Source organism: Chiloscyllium plagiosum, unplaced genomic scaffold, assembly GCF_037043375.1.
Source record: "Chiloscyllium plagiosum isolate Xiang-an unplaced genomic scaffold, Cpla_swu_hap1 HiC_scaffold_35, whole genome shotgun sequence".
Lineage (NCBI taxonomy): Eukaryota > Metazoa > Chordata > Chondrichthyes > Orectolobiformes > Hemiscylliidae > Chiloscyllium > Chiloscyllium plagiosum.
This window is the reverse complement of record NW_028270173.1, coordinates 23443321-23460098: the sequence shown is the minus strand read 5'-3', so window position 1 is coordinate 23460098 and position 16778 is coordinate 23443321. Positions and strand designations below refer to the sequence as shown.

The following is a 16778-nucleotide window of genomic DNA, read 5'->3' as shown; positions in this document are numbered from 1 at the left end:
CTTTGATCCCTTTAGCCTTAAGAACTATATCTAACTCCTTCTTAATTATTTTCTGTGCCAGTGACTTCCACAGGCTCACACTCTCTGGGTGCAGAAATTTCTCCTCATCTCAGTCCTAAATGGCCTCCCCCATATCCTTAAACTGTAACCCCTAGTTTTGATTCTTCTCACTCATTGGGAACCTCCTTCCTGTGTTTTACCCTGTCTAGATCAGTGGTGCTGGAAGAGCACAGCAATTTAGGCAGCATCCGAAGACAGGCAAAATCGACGTTTCGGGCAAAAGCCCTTCATCAGGAAGGGCTTTTGCCCGAAACGTCGATTTTGCCTGTCTTCGGATGCTGCCTGAATTGCTGTGCTCTTCCAGCACCACTGATCCAGAATCTGGTTTCCAGCATCTGCAGTCATTGTTTTTACCCTGTCTAGTCCTGTTAGAATTTTAAAGGTTTCTATGAAATCCCCCTTATTCTTTTAAACTCCAGTGAATATCATCGTAACTGACTATATCAGTGCTGCCATGCTAACAATCGGTCTGGTAAACATTGACTTCACGCCCTGTATAGCCAGAACATTCTTCCACAGATGAGGAGACCAGAACTGTAGGTCCAGAGGTTGCCTTCTCCTCCAACATGAATACAGTATTCCAGGAGTGTTCTTACCAAGGCTGTTGACAGACCATATTCCAGAGATTTCATCACATAACCTTAACATACTCCCACTGTTGGTCACCCAACTCTCACCGGCCAATCAGAAAGGGAGCAGATTCTCCATCACTCCATTGGATGACTTTAAACTGTGAGACACATGGCCCATCTCCCAGACACCATCTCGGATAATCTGATCGAGGTAGGGGCTGGTGGCAGTCGGGTATTGATAATGTCTCTGGAGTAATAAATTAGAAAACTCAGACCAATGCTTGAGGGATAATGGGTTCAATTCCCACCACTTCTGGGATTCAAATTCCATTCATAAACCCTGAAACATAAATCTAGTAATGGTGAATAGAACAACCGATCACTGTAAAAATCCAACTAGTTCACTAATGCTGTTTAGGGAAGGAAATAAGACTATCATAAGTAGGCCATTCAGCCCATTGAATCTGCTCCACCATTCAATGAGTTCATGGCTAGTTAGATAATCGTTAACTTCATTTTCCTGCCTTTTCTCCATGACAAGATTTTCTCACTGCTTAAAAGTCTGTCACTCCTCAACTTCGAATATACTTAATGTCCAAGCCTCAACAGGCCTCTGTGGTAAACGATTACACAAACTCACTCTGTGAGAAGACATTTCTCCTCCTCTCTGTCTTAGATGTACAATCTGTTATTTTCAGACTATTTCCTCTGCTCCTAGAGTCTCCCACAAGGCGATACAATCGCTCCCTATCTACCCTGTCAAGTTCTCTAAGAATCTTATAATTCGGAGATGCCGGTGTTGGACTGGGGTGTACAAAGCTAAAAATCACACAACACCAGGTTCTCGTCCAACAGGTTTAATTGGAAGCACACTAGCTTTCGGAGCGACGCTCCTTCATCAGGTGATAGTCACCTGATGAAGGAGCGTCGCTTCGAAAGCTAGTGTGCTTCCAATTAAACCTGTTGGACTATAACCTGGTGTTGTGTGATTTTTAAGAATCTTATATGTTTCAATAAGGTCTCTTATTCTTCTATATTCCAACAAACACAGGCCAAAAATACTCAAATTCTCCACATAAGAGAGTCATAGCATCATAGAGTCACACAGCACGAAAACAGACCCAGCAGTTCAACCAGTCCATGCCAACCATAATCCTAATCCAAGTTGTCCCACCTGCCTGCACTTATCCCTCCAAACATTTCTTATTCATGTACTTATCTAAGTGTCTTGTAAACATTGCAACTAACTGTACCTGCATCCACCACGCCAAATACTATTAGCCCAGTGAACCTTCTCGGGGTTGCTTCCAATACCACATATCTTTCTTTCGATGAAAGGACCAAACCTGTTTTAAATATTCCAGTAATGGTCTGACTGGTACCTTGTCAAACTTTAGCAAAATCTTCCTGTTTTTGTACTCCATTCCCATTGAGATAAAAACCAAACTTCTTTTTGCTTTCCCTATTACCTACTGAACTTGGATGCCGACATTTTGTCATTCATGGTGTTTTCTTCCTCCAAGTGGCCTACAAAGTGACATGGTTTAGCCTTAATCACCCTCTGAACTAGCCTCAAAAGCCATTCAGTCGAAGGGCAAATATGGATGCACAATAAATGCCAGCCTTGCCACATTCCAGTACAAGAATAAATGGACAAACAGAAGGGATAGGATTACAGGGCACCCCTTCCTCTTTTCCATCCTCTCACCCACGTACCTCCTCCTCGTCTAACATAAGAAGCTGGTTTCCGGAGACAACGCAGAATTTTGGGTTCCACACGGGACGGTCGTAAGGTAACTGGTTATAGGAGATTCGATGAGTTGGTGGTCCTCGCACATCTGCAAGAAGAGGTGATATCGCATCATTAGTTCTGCTAGAACAACACTAAATTCTTTCTAATTTCCTGATTGATTTGCTCCTCTCTGCCCTTTCCCTCCTTCAAAAGAAGACAGGGAACCTCCTCCAGGCCTTTAGTCCATATTTCATTCATCAACCAACACTTCATTCTTCTTTACTTCTCTTTCCCTACTGGTATATGACACAGATAGTGTACGCTCGCTTCCATGCCTAATTTCTTCTGCAGAAGGTTGCTAGCCTGCCACCATAGGCTACAGAACAGAGCAGAATGAGAGATTGTCATGCTCTTTCCACCTGCCTTATGTGTAACAGAGAGCATATTAACATGCACTCTAGCCAGGCCATCATCTCACAAAACAGAACCAGAACCCAGAGCTTTCGGCTTTGGACGGGGATGCTACTCATTATGCCACAGGATCTCCTATGGCCACATCAGCTGGTCATGATCTCATTGCAGTTTGTGAGAGCTTGCTGTGTGCAAATTAGTTGCTGCAATTCCTACATTATAGCAGTTGCTTCACTTCAAAAGATATACCGTTGGCTTCAAAACCCTTGTGAGGTGTTAGCAATACTGCAAATGTGTTGCTGGAAAAGCGCAGCAGGTCAGGCAGCATCCAAGGAACAGGAGAATCGACGTTTCGGGCATAAGCCCTTCTTCAGGAGAAGGGCTTATGCCCGAAACGTCGATTCTCCTGCTCCTTGGATGCTGCCTGACCTGCTGCGCTTTTCCAGCAACACATTTTCAGCTCTGATCTCCAGCATCTGCAGTCCTCACTTTCTCCTCGAAGGTGTTAGCAATAGCCAGGCAACTACTCAGCCTTTCTTCAACCTTTGAGGGTCAAGACCCATTGAACATTTCAACAATTTGCTCTGTGTTTTAGACCAATAGAAAAATCTGTGAGCAGTACTCTGACTCAGTCTCTCAGGTTAGTGTTATCAACCCTTGGGATCTTATTCACAGAGTGAATTGTTCTAACGTCCCGCAGTAACATGGTGAATTGAGCCCTGCTACTCCCATAATCATACCAAATTTTAGATTAGATTAGATTAGATTCCCTACGGTGTGGAAACAGGCCCTTCAGCCCAACCAGTCCACACCGACCCTCCGAAGAGTAACCCACCCAGACCCATTTCCCCTCTGACTAATACACCTAACACTACAGGCAATTTAGCATGGTCAATCCACCCTGACCTGCACATCTTTGGACTGTGGGAGGAAACCGGAGTACCTGGAGAAAACCCACGCAGACAGGGGGAGAATGTGCAAACTCCACACAGACAGTCACCCGAGGCTGGAATCAAACCTGGGACCTTGGTGCTGTGAGGCAGCAGTGCTAACCACTGAGCCACCTTGCCGCCCATGCGTTAATCCTTTTTTTAAGGTAAGTACAGTTTCCCACTTTACCTGACTTTCAGACCAAGGTTGGTCGAAAGTACGAACGAGGATTCTGGTCAAAACAACAATAATTAGATTATAGCTAGAGGTTATTTTTTATTCACTCAGAATGTGGGCATCTCTAGCTAGGTCAGTGTTTATTGGCCACCCCTAATTGTCCAGAGGACATTTAACTATGTTGTTGTGGGACTGGAGTCACTTGTAGTCCAGATGAAGTAAGGACGGCGGTTTCCTTTCTTAAAGGTCATTAGTGAACCAGATGGGTTTTCCATCAATTGGCAACAGATTCATGGTCATCATTAGACCCTTTATTTCGTACTGAATTCAAATTCCACCATCTGCTGTGGTGGGATTTGAACCCGGGTCCACAGACCCTTAGCTGAGTTTATGGGTTAATAATTTAGTGATAGTACCACTATCTCCCATTGCCATTATCTCCCCTCCCTCAAACAAAGTTGTTTGGAATAGGCGATCTGATCTTTCATTCTGCTGGCGCTCGTGCGGCCACAGTCGATGGTGTAGTGGTAAAGCTACTGGACTGGGAATCCAGAGGACCAAGGTTAATGCTGTGGTGACGAGGGTTCCAATCCCACCACAGCAACTGCTGAAATTTGAATTCAATTAATGAATCAAGAATTAAAAGCGAACCTAATGGTGACTGAAAACAGGGCCAATTGCTGTAAAAACCTATCTGGTTTACTGACACCCTTTAAGGAAGGGAATTCATCATTCTTACCTGGTCCAGCCTACGTGTGACTCCAGACCTAAAACAATGTGGTTGACTCAAACCAGTCTATCTAATGATAGAAATGAAACCATTCAGATCATCTGACATTGACTTAGCTACAGGGAAAGATACTGGGAGTGGAAAACAGCTCTGTCGACTCCTTACTAACAGTTGGGACTAGTGCCAAACCTGGAAGAGTTGCTTCACAGATTAGTCAAGCTTACAGAATCATACCTTAGGGACAATGTCCCAGACACCACCATCACCATTTATGGATATGTCATGTCTCACCAGCAGGACAGGCCAGGCAGAGGCAGTGGCTCAGTGGTATACAGTCAGGAGGGAGTTACCCTGGGTGTCCTCAACTTTGATGCTGGACCCTACGAAGTCTCATGGCTTCAAGTTAAACATGGGCAAGGAAGCCTCCTGCTGATTACTTCACACTGTCCTCCCTCAGCAAATGAACCAGTACTTCTTTGTGTTGAACAACATTTGGAGGGCGCACTGAGAGTAGCAAGGGCACAAAATATACACAGGGTGGGGATTTCAATGGCCACCACTCACTGCCAACAGTGGCTCGGCAGCAGCACTAATGACTGAACTGGTCAGGTCTGAACAGACATAGCTACTAGAGTGGGTTTGTGGCAAGTGGTGAGGGAACCAACAAGAAGGAAAAATACTTGACCTCATCCTCACCAATCTGCCTGCTGCAGGTAAATCTGCCCAAGACAGTACCAGTAAGAATGACCACCACACAGTCCTTGTGGAGATGAAGTTCCACCTTCACATTAAGAATACCTTCCATCGTGTTGTGTGGCACTGTCACGGTGCTAAATGGGACAGATTTCAAAAAAAAAAATTTAGCAAACTAAGGCATTCATGAAGCGCTGTGGACCATCAGCAGCAGCAGAATTGTACTCCAGCACAATCTGCAACCTCATCCGTAATGTAACCATTACCACCAAGCTGTGGGATCATAGAACATAGAACATAGAAGAATACAGCGCAGTACAGGCCCTTTGGCCCTCGATGTTGCGCCGATCCAAGCCCACCTAACCTACACTAGCCCACTATCCTCCATATACCGATCCAATGCCCGCTTAAATGCCCATAAAGAGGGAGAGTCCACCACTGCTACTGGCAGGGCATTCCATGAACTCACGACTCGCTGAGTAAAGAACCTACCCCTAACATCTGTCCTATACCTACCCCCCCCCCTTAATTTAAAGCTATGCCCCCTCGTAATAGCTGACTCCATATGTGGAAAAAGGTTCTCACGGTCAACCCTATCTAAACCCCTAATCATCTTGTACACCTCTATCAAGTCACCCCTAAACCTTCTTTTCTCCAATGAAAACAGCCCCAAGTGCCTCAGCCTTTCCTCATACGATCTTCCTACCATACCAGGCAACATCCTGGTAAACCTCCTCTGCACCCGTTCCAGTGCCTCCACATCCTTCCTATAGTATGGCGACCAAAACTGCACACAATATTCCAGATGCGGCCGCACCAGAGTCTTATACAACTGCATCATGACCTCAGGACTCCGGAACTCAATTCCTCTACCAATAAAAGCCAGTACGCCATATGCCTTCTTCACAGCACTATTTACCTGGGTGGCAACTTTCAAAGATCTGTGTACATGGACACCAAGATCCCTCTGCTCATCCACACTACCAAGTATCCGACCATTAGCCCAGTACCCCATCTTTTTGTTACTCTTACCAAAGTGAATCACCTGACACTTAGCTACATTGAACTCCATTTGCCACCTTTCTGCCCAGTTCTGCAGCTTATCTATATCCCGCTGTAACCTGCCACATCCTTCCTCACTGTCTACAACTCCTCCGACTTTCGTATCATCCGCAAACTTGCTCACCCAACCTTCTAGCCCCTCCTCCAGGTCATAAAAATGACAAACAGCAATGGTCCCAAAACAGATCCTTGCGGAACACCGCTAATAACGGCACTCCAAGATGAACCTTTACCATCAACTACTACCCTCTGTCTTCTTCCAGCCAGGCAATTCCTAATCCAAACCTCCAACTCACCCTCAATGCCATACCTCCGTATTTTTTGCAGTAGTCTACCATGGGGAACCTTATCAAACGCCTTACTAAAATCCATATACACCACATCTACCGCTTTCCCCTCGTCCACCTCCTTAGTCACCTTGTCAAAGAATTCAATAAGGTTTGTGAGGCACGACCTGCCCTTCACAAAACCATGCTGACTATCCTTAGTCACATTATTCCTATCCAGATGTTCATAAATCCTATCCCTTACAATTCTCTCTAAGACTTTGCCCACAACAGAAGTGAGACTCACTGGCCTATAGTTACTAGGGTTATCCCTACTCCCCTTCTTGAACAAGGGATCCACATTTGCTAGCCTCCAATCTACTGGCACTATTCCTGTAGACAACGAGGACATAAAAATCAAGGCCAATGGCTCTGCAATCTCCTCCCTTGCTTCCCAGAGAATCCTAGGATAAATGCCATCAGGCCCAGGGGACTTATCAATTTTCACCCTTTCCAGAATTTCCAACACCTCTTCCCTACATACCTCAAAGCCATCCATTCTACTTAATTGTGACTCAGTATTCACAGCGACAACAATGTCCTGTTCCTGAGTGAATACTGACGGAAAGTATTCATTCAGTGTCTCCCCAATCTCTTCAGCCTCCACACGCAACTTCCCACTACTATCCTTGACTGGACCTATTCCTACCCTAGTCATTCTTTTATTCCTGACATACCTATAGAAAGCCTTGGGTTTTCCCTAATCCTACCAACTAAGGACTTTTCATGTCCCCTCCTTGCTGCTCTTAGCTCTCTCTTCAGGTCCTTCCTGGCTACCTTATAACCCTCAATCGCCCCAAGTCAACCTTCAACCCTGGTTCAATGTCAAGTGCAGGAGGGCTAGCTCGGAGCAGCACCAGGCATATCTAAAAATGAACTGTAGGTATAGAATTTGCATAGCAACAGCATAAGCAGACAGTGATAGACACAGCTAAGCGATCACACAATCAATAGACCCAGTCTGGGCTCTGCAGTCCTGCCAATGTCCAGTCTTGAATGATAGTAAATAAAAGAACTAATAGGAGAAGGCACATTGACAAATATCCCTATTTTCAATTATGTGAGAGCCCAGCATATTAGTGCAAAAGGTAAGGTTGATGCAGTCCTATCCATCTTCAGTCAGAAGTGCTGGGTGGATGATCCATCTCAGTCTCCTTCAGTGGACCCCAGTATCACAGATGCCAGACTTCAGCCAAGTCAATTCACTCCCCGTGATATTAAGAAATTGTTTGTGTTACTACAAAGACTGTGAGCCCTGATAACATTCCTGTACTTAGGTCTTGCAGTCCAGAATGTGCCACACTCCGAGCCAAATTCTTCCAGTACAACTATAACACATGTGGAAATTTGCCCAGGTATGTCCTGTACACAAAAAGCAGGGCAAATCCAACCCAGCCAATTACTGCTCAATCAGTCTCCTCTCGATCATCAGTAAAGTGATGAAAGATGTCATCACCAGTGCTATCAAGCAGCACCCGCTCAGCAATAACCTGCTCAGTGATGCCTAGTTTGGGTTCTGCCAGGGCCACTCAGCTCCTGATCTCATTACAGCCTTGATTCAAACATGAACAAAATAATTTATTTCCAGAGGGGAAGTAAAAGTGACTGCCTTTGACATCAAGTCCACATTTGACTGTGTGAAGGATCAAGAAGCCCTAACAAAACTGGAGTCAATGGTTATCGGGAACAAACTCACCACTGGTTTGCATCAAACTAGGCACATAGGAAGATGGTTGTGGTTGTTGAAGGTCAGTCATCTCAGCTCCAGGACATTGCAGGAGTTCCTCAGAGTAGTGTCTTAGGCCCAACAATCTTCAGCTGCTTTATCAATGACCTTTCCTCCATCATAAGGTCAGAAGTGGGGATGTTTGCCAATGATTGTTCAGCACCATTTGTGACTCCTCAGACACTGAAGCAGTCCATGTTCAAATGTAACAAGATCTGGGCAATATCCAGGCTTGGGCTGGCAAATGGCAAGTGACATTCATATCACATAGATGCCAGGCAATCACCAGCTCCAACAAGAGACAATGTAATCATCCCCCCTTGACATTCCATCACTGAGTTCCCTACTGTCAACATCTTGGGGGTCACCAATGTCCATAAAGGATCTGAACAGGCCGTAAAAATACCATGGTTACAAGAGCACCTCAGAGGCTGGGAATCTTGCAGCAGGGGGTTACTCAGCCCCTGGGAAGAATGTTCATTGTTGTTTGGAGATGAAATGTGGAGATGGGTTTCAAAGCCGAAGTATTTCCGCTCAGGACCTGAGTGTATTTTATCCTGCAATTATGTTCTTCTCATCTGATTACACATGCACACATCCAGGTAAAAGGCCAGACGTTATCGGCAGATTGTTCCCAACCCTCTTGCCCCTCTGAAACATCACTCAAACTCTGCACACTATCCCCGCACAGCCCTGGAAACATCAGAGACCAGGCCTAAAGTGGCACCTCGCTTTAGTGAGACCTCCATAGAGATTCTTCTGAGGGCTGACCAGGAGAGAGGGGATTTTTACCCCTCTTTCTCCCCAGTGCATGGCAACATAACTGGTGGACTGATAGAGGCAATTGGGAGGACAGGCATAGGCACAGAGATCAGAGCCCAGGGGTGCTCAAGAGGATCTGGTTCCAGAACTCAACAAGATGAATGCTCTTCTGCCTTCTGCCAGGGTAGGTATCACTGTCTACTCAATGCTTCATGCCCCTATGGGTGTAAGACATTGTAAGGTTGATCCTGCAGAGTATTGTCACACACAAGATTTGGTGTCAGACATTTCCACTTGATGCCTCATGAGCAATGATTGCCTGTCACTTCATTGCAGTTACCAGTGCAGCATTACTGGCACTACAGTGGCTCTCATGCATCTGCCTAGCCTCGCACTCAAAACACAAAAGGCACCACAGCACTCAGCATCTCACACATCGTCAATTCATTGAGTGCTCAGCATGCCAATACTGCACATATTTTCCAAGGATTCTCAGGCAGCACCTTCCAAACCCATGACCATATCCAACTAGAAGGACAAGGGCAGCAGACACATGGTAACACTAACCCCTGTAAGTTCCCCTCCAAGCCATTTACCATCCTGACTTGAAAATGCGTTGTCGTTCCTTCACTGTGGCTGGGTCAAAATCCTGGAATTCCTTCCCTAAGGGCATTATTGGTTCAACCTACAGAACATGGACTGCATTGGTTCAAGAAGGCAGCTCACCACCACCTTCTCAAGGGCAACTAGGGATGGGCAGTAAATGCTGGTACAATAGTGGTGCCCATGTGCAGTGAGTGAATAAAGAAGATGTTTGCTGTGGTCTTCCAGTCATGAAACCGTGAACGCTCCGAAAGTACTTCAAAGCTCTTTTCTTCCTTTTCTGTGGGTAGGTGGGAAATGTGAAGTTGCCAGTAGCAGATGGACGGAGGAATGACCTTATATCCTCAGGAATGTAGTGGTACAGTGGGCTCGCTACCACAGTGAAGTGAATGGAGCATAAATGACAGCAGCAGAAGTGAGTTTTGATCAGGGGAGACAGATACAGATACATAAACAGACAGACAAAACAATTTATTAACGAGGAGGCTTTCATGCAATGTAATTATCAGAATAGGTCAAATCGGTCAAATGGCCTGATTCTTCCCTTGAGATTCTTTGACACTCTCATCCACTGTTGGCCTTCCTGTGCAGCCAACGTGGCAATATCCGATTTATGACTTGTTCTGAACTCACTGCAGCTCCTGAACTCTGGCCATTAAAACGTCAATGAAAAGAATTTGCAGCACCAGACAGCAAGTTGCACACCTCAGTTACAAAAGGATGAAACCTCACACAGTGAGTGCAGAGTCACGTGGTGGGTCAATGTCCAAGTATCACCTTGGATTTCTGAGCAGCTTTCACAGTGTGCAGCTTTCTTCCCCAAGCCCATCCCACGTTTGATTTTTAAGTCCTGATGGTGTTGACCTTTATGGTTGTTAAATATCAATGAACCCAGCTGCCCCTGGCTACTCAGCCAGCCTGGTATCTCCCTGGTGACACTGTGAATGAATGTGATGATGCACTAATTTAAGTCCTTTTATTCTTTATTCAGGCATTTTATCTCCTGAAGGGTTGAAAGTTATGTTACAATTGTCTAAAGCTTTGTCAGTCTCCATGCAATTTATGACACTATTCTTTTGAAGTGATATACTGATCTGAGGAGGGGTGCAGCACAGATTTCTAGAAACATCAAAAATACCTAACTCACTCTTGAAAACATTCTATGTTTGGTACCAGCTTGATCAGTGGTATGCCACAAGGATCAGTGCTGGGTTCACTGCTTTTTGTCATTTATATAAATGGTTTGGATGTGAATATAAGAGGAATGGTTAGTAAGTTTGCAGATGACACCAGGATTGGTGGTGTAGTTGACAGTGAAGACGGTTATCTCAGAGTACAATTGGACCTTGATCAGATAGGCCAGTGGGCCAAGGAGTTTAATGTAGATAAGTGTGAGGTGTTGCATTTTGGTAAGGCAAATCAGGGCAGAACTTATACATTTAATGGTAGGTTCTGGGAAGTGCTGCTGAGAAAAGAGACCTTGAGGTGCAGGTTCATAGTTCCTTGAAGGTGGAGTCACAGGTAGATAGGGTCATGAAGAAGGCATTTAGTACACTTGACTTTATTGGTGCATTGAGTATAGGAATTGGGATGTCATGTTGCGACTGTACAGGACATTGGTGAGGCCACTTTTGGAATATTACATTCAATTCTGATCTCCCTGCTTTAGGAAAGATATTATTAAACTTGAAATGATGCAGAAAAGATCTATAAGGATGTTGCCAGGAATGGTAGGTTTCAGCTATAGGGAGAGGCTGTTTTCCCTGGAGCATCGGAGGCTGAGGTGTGATCTTATCGAGGTTTATAAAATCATGAGGGGAATGGATAGGATGAAGAGCCAAGGTATTTTTTTTCCCAGGGTAGGGGAGTCCAAAACTAGAGGCCATAGGTTTAAGGTGAGAGAGGGAAGATTTACAAGGGACCTAAAGGACAACCTTTTCATGCAGAGGGTGGTGTGTGAATGGAACGAGCTGTCAGAGGAAGTGGTGGAAACTGGTACAATTACAGCATTTAAAAGGTATCTGAATGGCTACATAAATAGGAAGGGTTTAGAGGGATATGGGCCAAATACTGGCAACTGGGACAAGTTTAATTTAGGATCGCTGGTTGGACTGAAGGATCTGTTTCTGTGCTGTACACTCTATATTTCCCGAACCACTTGCTATGGCAGAGAATTCCGCAGTCTCACTTCTCTCTGGGTGAAGACATTTCTCCTCATCTCAGTCCTCAATAGCTTATCCTGTTTCCTTAGACTGTGACCCCTGGTTCTTGACTCCCTGGTCATCGGGAACGTGTTTATCTAACCTAGTCCTGTTAGAACTCTGTAGGTTTCTGTGATATCCCCACCCATTCACTAGGATGGACAAAAAGAGATAAATTATAAAGACAGGATGCACAGAAAAGCCTACATTCCCAATTTAATTGAAGCATTTAAGAAGATTAAAGGAATATAGACAGAGAAAGAAAACATTTCCACTGGTATCCCACAACTAGAACTGGATCTTTGCCAATTGTGCTTGATGTCAGGAAGCATGTCTTCACACAAAAGAAGTGGGAATCTGGAACTCCCTCCATTTTGTGGAGGTTCCTGAGTTAAGCAAAATGGTTAAAATTAAGATAGCTCAGACTTTCCTTCTATAAGAACACTGATAGTGACAGAACCATATGGCTATATGAAGTCAAGTCACAACTAAATCAGATGTGAATGGTGGAGAGGGGAGGGGACGTGCTTGAGCAGCTGAACTAGTCATAGAACTAAACAGGCAATAAAAACAAAAGTCAGAGATAGTAGGAAAATGTAAAGTGTCTGAGGAGACATTGAGATGGATTAAGTGGAGCATAACTACCATCTCAAGCTGGTTGGGGCATGAATTCAATGTAATTCTACCTAATGGTGACTGATGATTTTGGAGCAATTTTAACCTCACCCACCTGTTAGTAAACTCATGAATTTTGGGGAATACTATTGTTTTTTCAGCACGCGATGTGATTTTTGTTCAATTCAGGAGTGACGATTACTGAGCAACTTGTCAAATCAACATTTCAGCTAATTCCATGGGAGTTAGATTAAGATAAGCCCCAGGGGTATGACAAAACATCAATGCACGTGCAAATTTCCCAGGCAGAAATCGTAATGTGGATACATACAAAAGCACTCATAAATGTACAAAAATAATAAATCTACAAATCCAATTTCATGCCCACAATCATAGATAAATGTGTATACTTGTACAGGTATACAGTTCACAGACATGAAGGTACACACAAAAATGGGTATTTGTGTAAACTTGAATATCTGTCTGCAGCTGAGTTCTTCACTGGGTAAACCATGCACACTGATCAGTGCACCTGCACTGCAAGAGAGCTTTCCCTGGAACGTCGGAGGCTGAGGGTGACCTTATAGAGGTTTACAAAATTATGAGAGGAATGGATAGGATAAATAGACAAAGTCTTTTCCCTGGGGTCAGGGAGTCCAGAACTAGAGGGCATAGGGTTAGGGTGAGAGGGGAAAGATATAAAAGAGACCTAAGGGGCAACTTTTTAATGCAGAGGGTGGTACGTGTATGGAATGAGCTGCCAGAGGATGTGGTGGAGGCTGGTACAATTACAACATTTAAGAGGCATCTGGATGGGTATATGAATAGGAAGGGTTTGGAGGGATATGGGCCGGGTGCTGGCAGGTGGGACTAGATTGGGTTGGGATATCTGGTCGGCATGGACGGGTTGGACTGAAGGGTCTGTTTCCATGCTGTACATCTATGACTCTCTATGATTCTATAGCTATGTGTATTTCGAGTGAGCCCGAACCTGGAGAACCCATGACGACCTTCCAGCCTGCCTAGCAGTTTGCAAAGGACACTGAATGTTATCGAGGAATTTGGCAGAAGTGAAGGAGAAAACAAGCCAACTCATCATGTACTAAGGTGTCCTCACCACTCATCCGTCTTGGCTTCCCTGGATCCTTCTAGCCAGACACAGCAAAGTTAATGCACTGTCGACTTGCTGGCAACACTGCTGCTTCTGAAGAGGGATTATCAATGCTACCCACTGTATCTGTCCAACTTATATACCAAAGGAAAAGTATTGCCAGCACATTGTGAGAGGGTGGAGAGTTGTCACCATCAATCATACAGACAGACCTCCATTTTTCACACAGGGAATACCGAGAGCTTCACGCAGGGAACATGCAGAGCTGCAGCAGGCTATTAGAGAGTCAATCCACAGAATTAACTCAAAGCATCTAGATAGCAGTTTATATATTGCAGAGTGAGTTAGACTGGAATCTAATCGAGGGGTTCAGATGGTTTTATCTGTGGAGTAATGGATACCGAGGAGTGAGTTACAGGCTGGAATCTAATCAAGGGATAGCTGGGAATGAAACCAGGAAGGCTCTGTGCTAGTCAGTTACCCAATGACAGTTGTCTGGTCTAACTATGATGACCGCCTTCACCTCCTGCATGGACCTCTCTCCACGATCTCCACCTCTTTGCCTGCCAATGTTGATGCGTAGAACAAGGTCTGCCAGATGGCTGGGACTGGCATCTCATCTTGGACTAGAATTCTTGTCAGTAAAGGGCCAATCCTCCCAAACCAAGAGCAATTGTTGCTAAAGTGTAGCACTTCTAAAATTAGACTATTAGAAACAGTAAAGGGTCAATACTTTCAAAGATAAAGTACTGTGGACAAAGTGTCAACTCTTTCAAACCAAGATTCTTGCAGTAAGGGTTAAACTTTCCTGACTGTGACTAAGTGATCAAGAAAGGGTTAACTCTTCCAAAATATAACTGCAGCAGTCAGCAAAGAGATAATCCTTCCAGTCTGAGACTGTGGCAGTCAAAAGGTTAATGTTACCAGTCTGAGACTGTGGCAGTCAAAGGGTTAACACTCCCAAACACACACTGTGGCAGTCAACAAACGGGTTAACACTCCCAATCTGAGATTGTGGCAGTCAGCAAAGGGTTAACACTCCCAATCTGAGACTGGAGCAGTTCACAAAGTGTTAACACTCCTAAACTGAGGCTGGAGCAGTCAGCAAAGGGTTAATGTTTCCAATCTGAGATCGTGGCAAAATGTTAACGCTGCAAATTCGTGACTGTGGCAGTCAGCAAAGGTTGAACTTTCTAAACAAAGACACTAAAAACTTAAGATGAAGAGGAAATAGATTGTTTATGAACATCTTGCATAAAGAAACCAAAGATGCTCCTTATCTAAGAATTGTACTTAGGTACTTTCTACCTCAGATAGCGCCATGAGGGTCGACATTGTCAACTTTCAACTGTACTCGAGTACACATGACAATAAACCCAAATTCTAATTCTTATGTTTCTGGGTAGTGTCCAGTAACTACAATTTGTAAAAAATAAGGAAAAGTAGTCCATTCAGCCCATCTTTTGCCTGTAGGTGAGCTATGTTCACTGTTAAACTTGACTGCCTTATTACGAAACTTAATATACAGTCAGTTCTGATATGATGTGATAGTTTTGTTGTCTGTGATCTCATGTTACAAGAAAATTGTACAATAGCCGCGCCATTTAAACCAATTGAGATGGAATTGCATTGTAGCCAATACAGGTGAGGAAAGATTATGTTCTACAAATAACGGTCTAAATTCTTCAATTGTGCTAAAGCAAATTTGCATTGAAGAAACATGTGTTATACCAGAACCGACTGTAGATGTTGAAAAGGTGATTGACAGAGACGATTATTTGGATGATTATAGCGTTGCGAAAGAGAAGTTATTTCCTCTGGTTGGTGAGAATGAGGAGTTGACTCATCAGGAGGGTTCATCAGGAAGGAAACGTTGATTCTCCTGCTCCTCGGATGCTGCCTGACCTGCTGTGCTTCCCCAGCAACACACACTCGACTCTGAACTCCAGCACCTGCGGACCTCACTTTCTCCTGGTGAGAATGAGGAGATAGGACATCAAAAAGAGAACTTGGTCTTTAAGGAGTGATGCCAGGAAATACTTCTTTGTGCAAAGAGGAGTGAATGTTCTGAACGTAAGAACAGGAGTTGGCCAGTCAGCCCCATAAGCCTGTTTCACCATTCAGTTAGGTCATGCTGGATCTGTGGCCTTACTACATATACCTGCCTTTGGCTCATATCCTTTAATACCTTCACTTAACAAAAGAAAGGGATCTCTCTCAGAGAGATTAACAACTGATCCAGCATCTAATGCCGTTTCTGGAAGAGAGTTCTGAACACCTACCATCCTTTCCAATACCTCTCCCAAAAATGCTGCTTAGGCTGGGAGTGGGCAAACAAACATTGGAAAACCAGGTTTTATCTGAGTAACCCCGAGGTACAAACCAAGGTGGTCGGACTAACTTAAGTTGCACTGGGCCACAATCTAATTGACAGATTTAAAATACACATCCAGCTGTTTCCGACGCACTTAAGATCAGCCAAGTGGTTTCTTTTTTTTCAGGTGAATACTCATTTTTTTTTCAGATTTGCAGTTTATACTTATGTTTCAGTAAGCTATGCTTTCCCTTTCCCTCTCCAGTACGAGGCAGAGGTAGTTGAATTCTACTCAGTAGAAAATAGAAATGTATTTGTTGCACATTTTACCAATCACGTTGAGGAGTGTCAATGCTGAGAAATGAGACACTTTAGTTAAAGGTGACCTCGTCATCATTTTAGATACCGCAGGGGTTAGATACAGAGCAAGGGTCCCAGGACTGGTAGATCACTTGATGGTTACAGTTGTCCACACAATTCTAAAAGTGTGTCTCAGATGGGACACTCTCAATTGCACCACTGTTACCAGTCTCTAGCTCACTCCTCTTCAGCGGAAATGGTGGCTCAGTGATTAGCACTGCTTCCTCACAGCGCCAGCAACTCGGGTTCGATTCCATCCTTGGGGTGACTGTCTGCGTGGAGTTTACACATTCTCCCCGTGTCTGCGTGGTTTTCCTCCGGGTGCTCTGGTTTCCTCCCACAGTCCAAAGATGCGCAGGTCAGGTGAATTGGCCGTGCTAAATTGCCCGTAGT

General features: G+C 44.5%; 1 protein-coding gene across 16 annotated transcripts in view; it reads right to left on the bottom strand.

The window, feature by feature from the left end:
* The window catches only part of LOC122541389 (ras/Rap GTPase-activating protein SynGAP-like), a 1066559-nt gene that overhangs the window by 722629 nt on the left and 327152 nt on the right, over positions 1–16778 (bottom strand). For 15 of the 16 annotated variants that reach the window (XR_015753055.1, XR_015753056.1, XM_087979364.1 and 12 more), the window contains exon 3: positions 2349–2470. The exons of the other annotated variant lie outside the window; for it this stretch is intronic. Coding sequence is in view for 13 of the 15 variants with exons in the window: in XM_087979364.1 (XP_087835490.1) it covers positions 2349–2470 (122 nt within the window). In the remaining 2 variants the exon portion in view is untranslated. The remainder of the gene's footprint in view (positions 1–2348; positions 2471–16778) is intronic. 16 annotated transcript variants of the gene reach the window in all.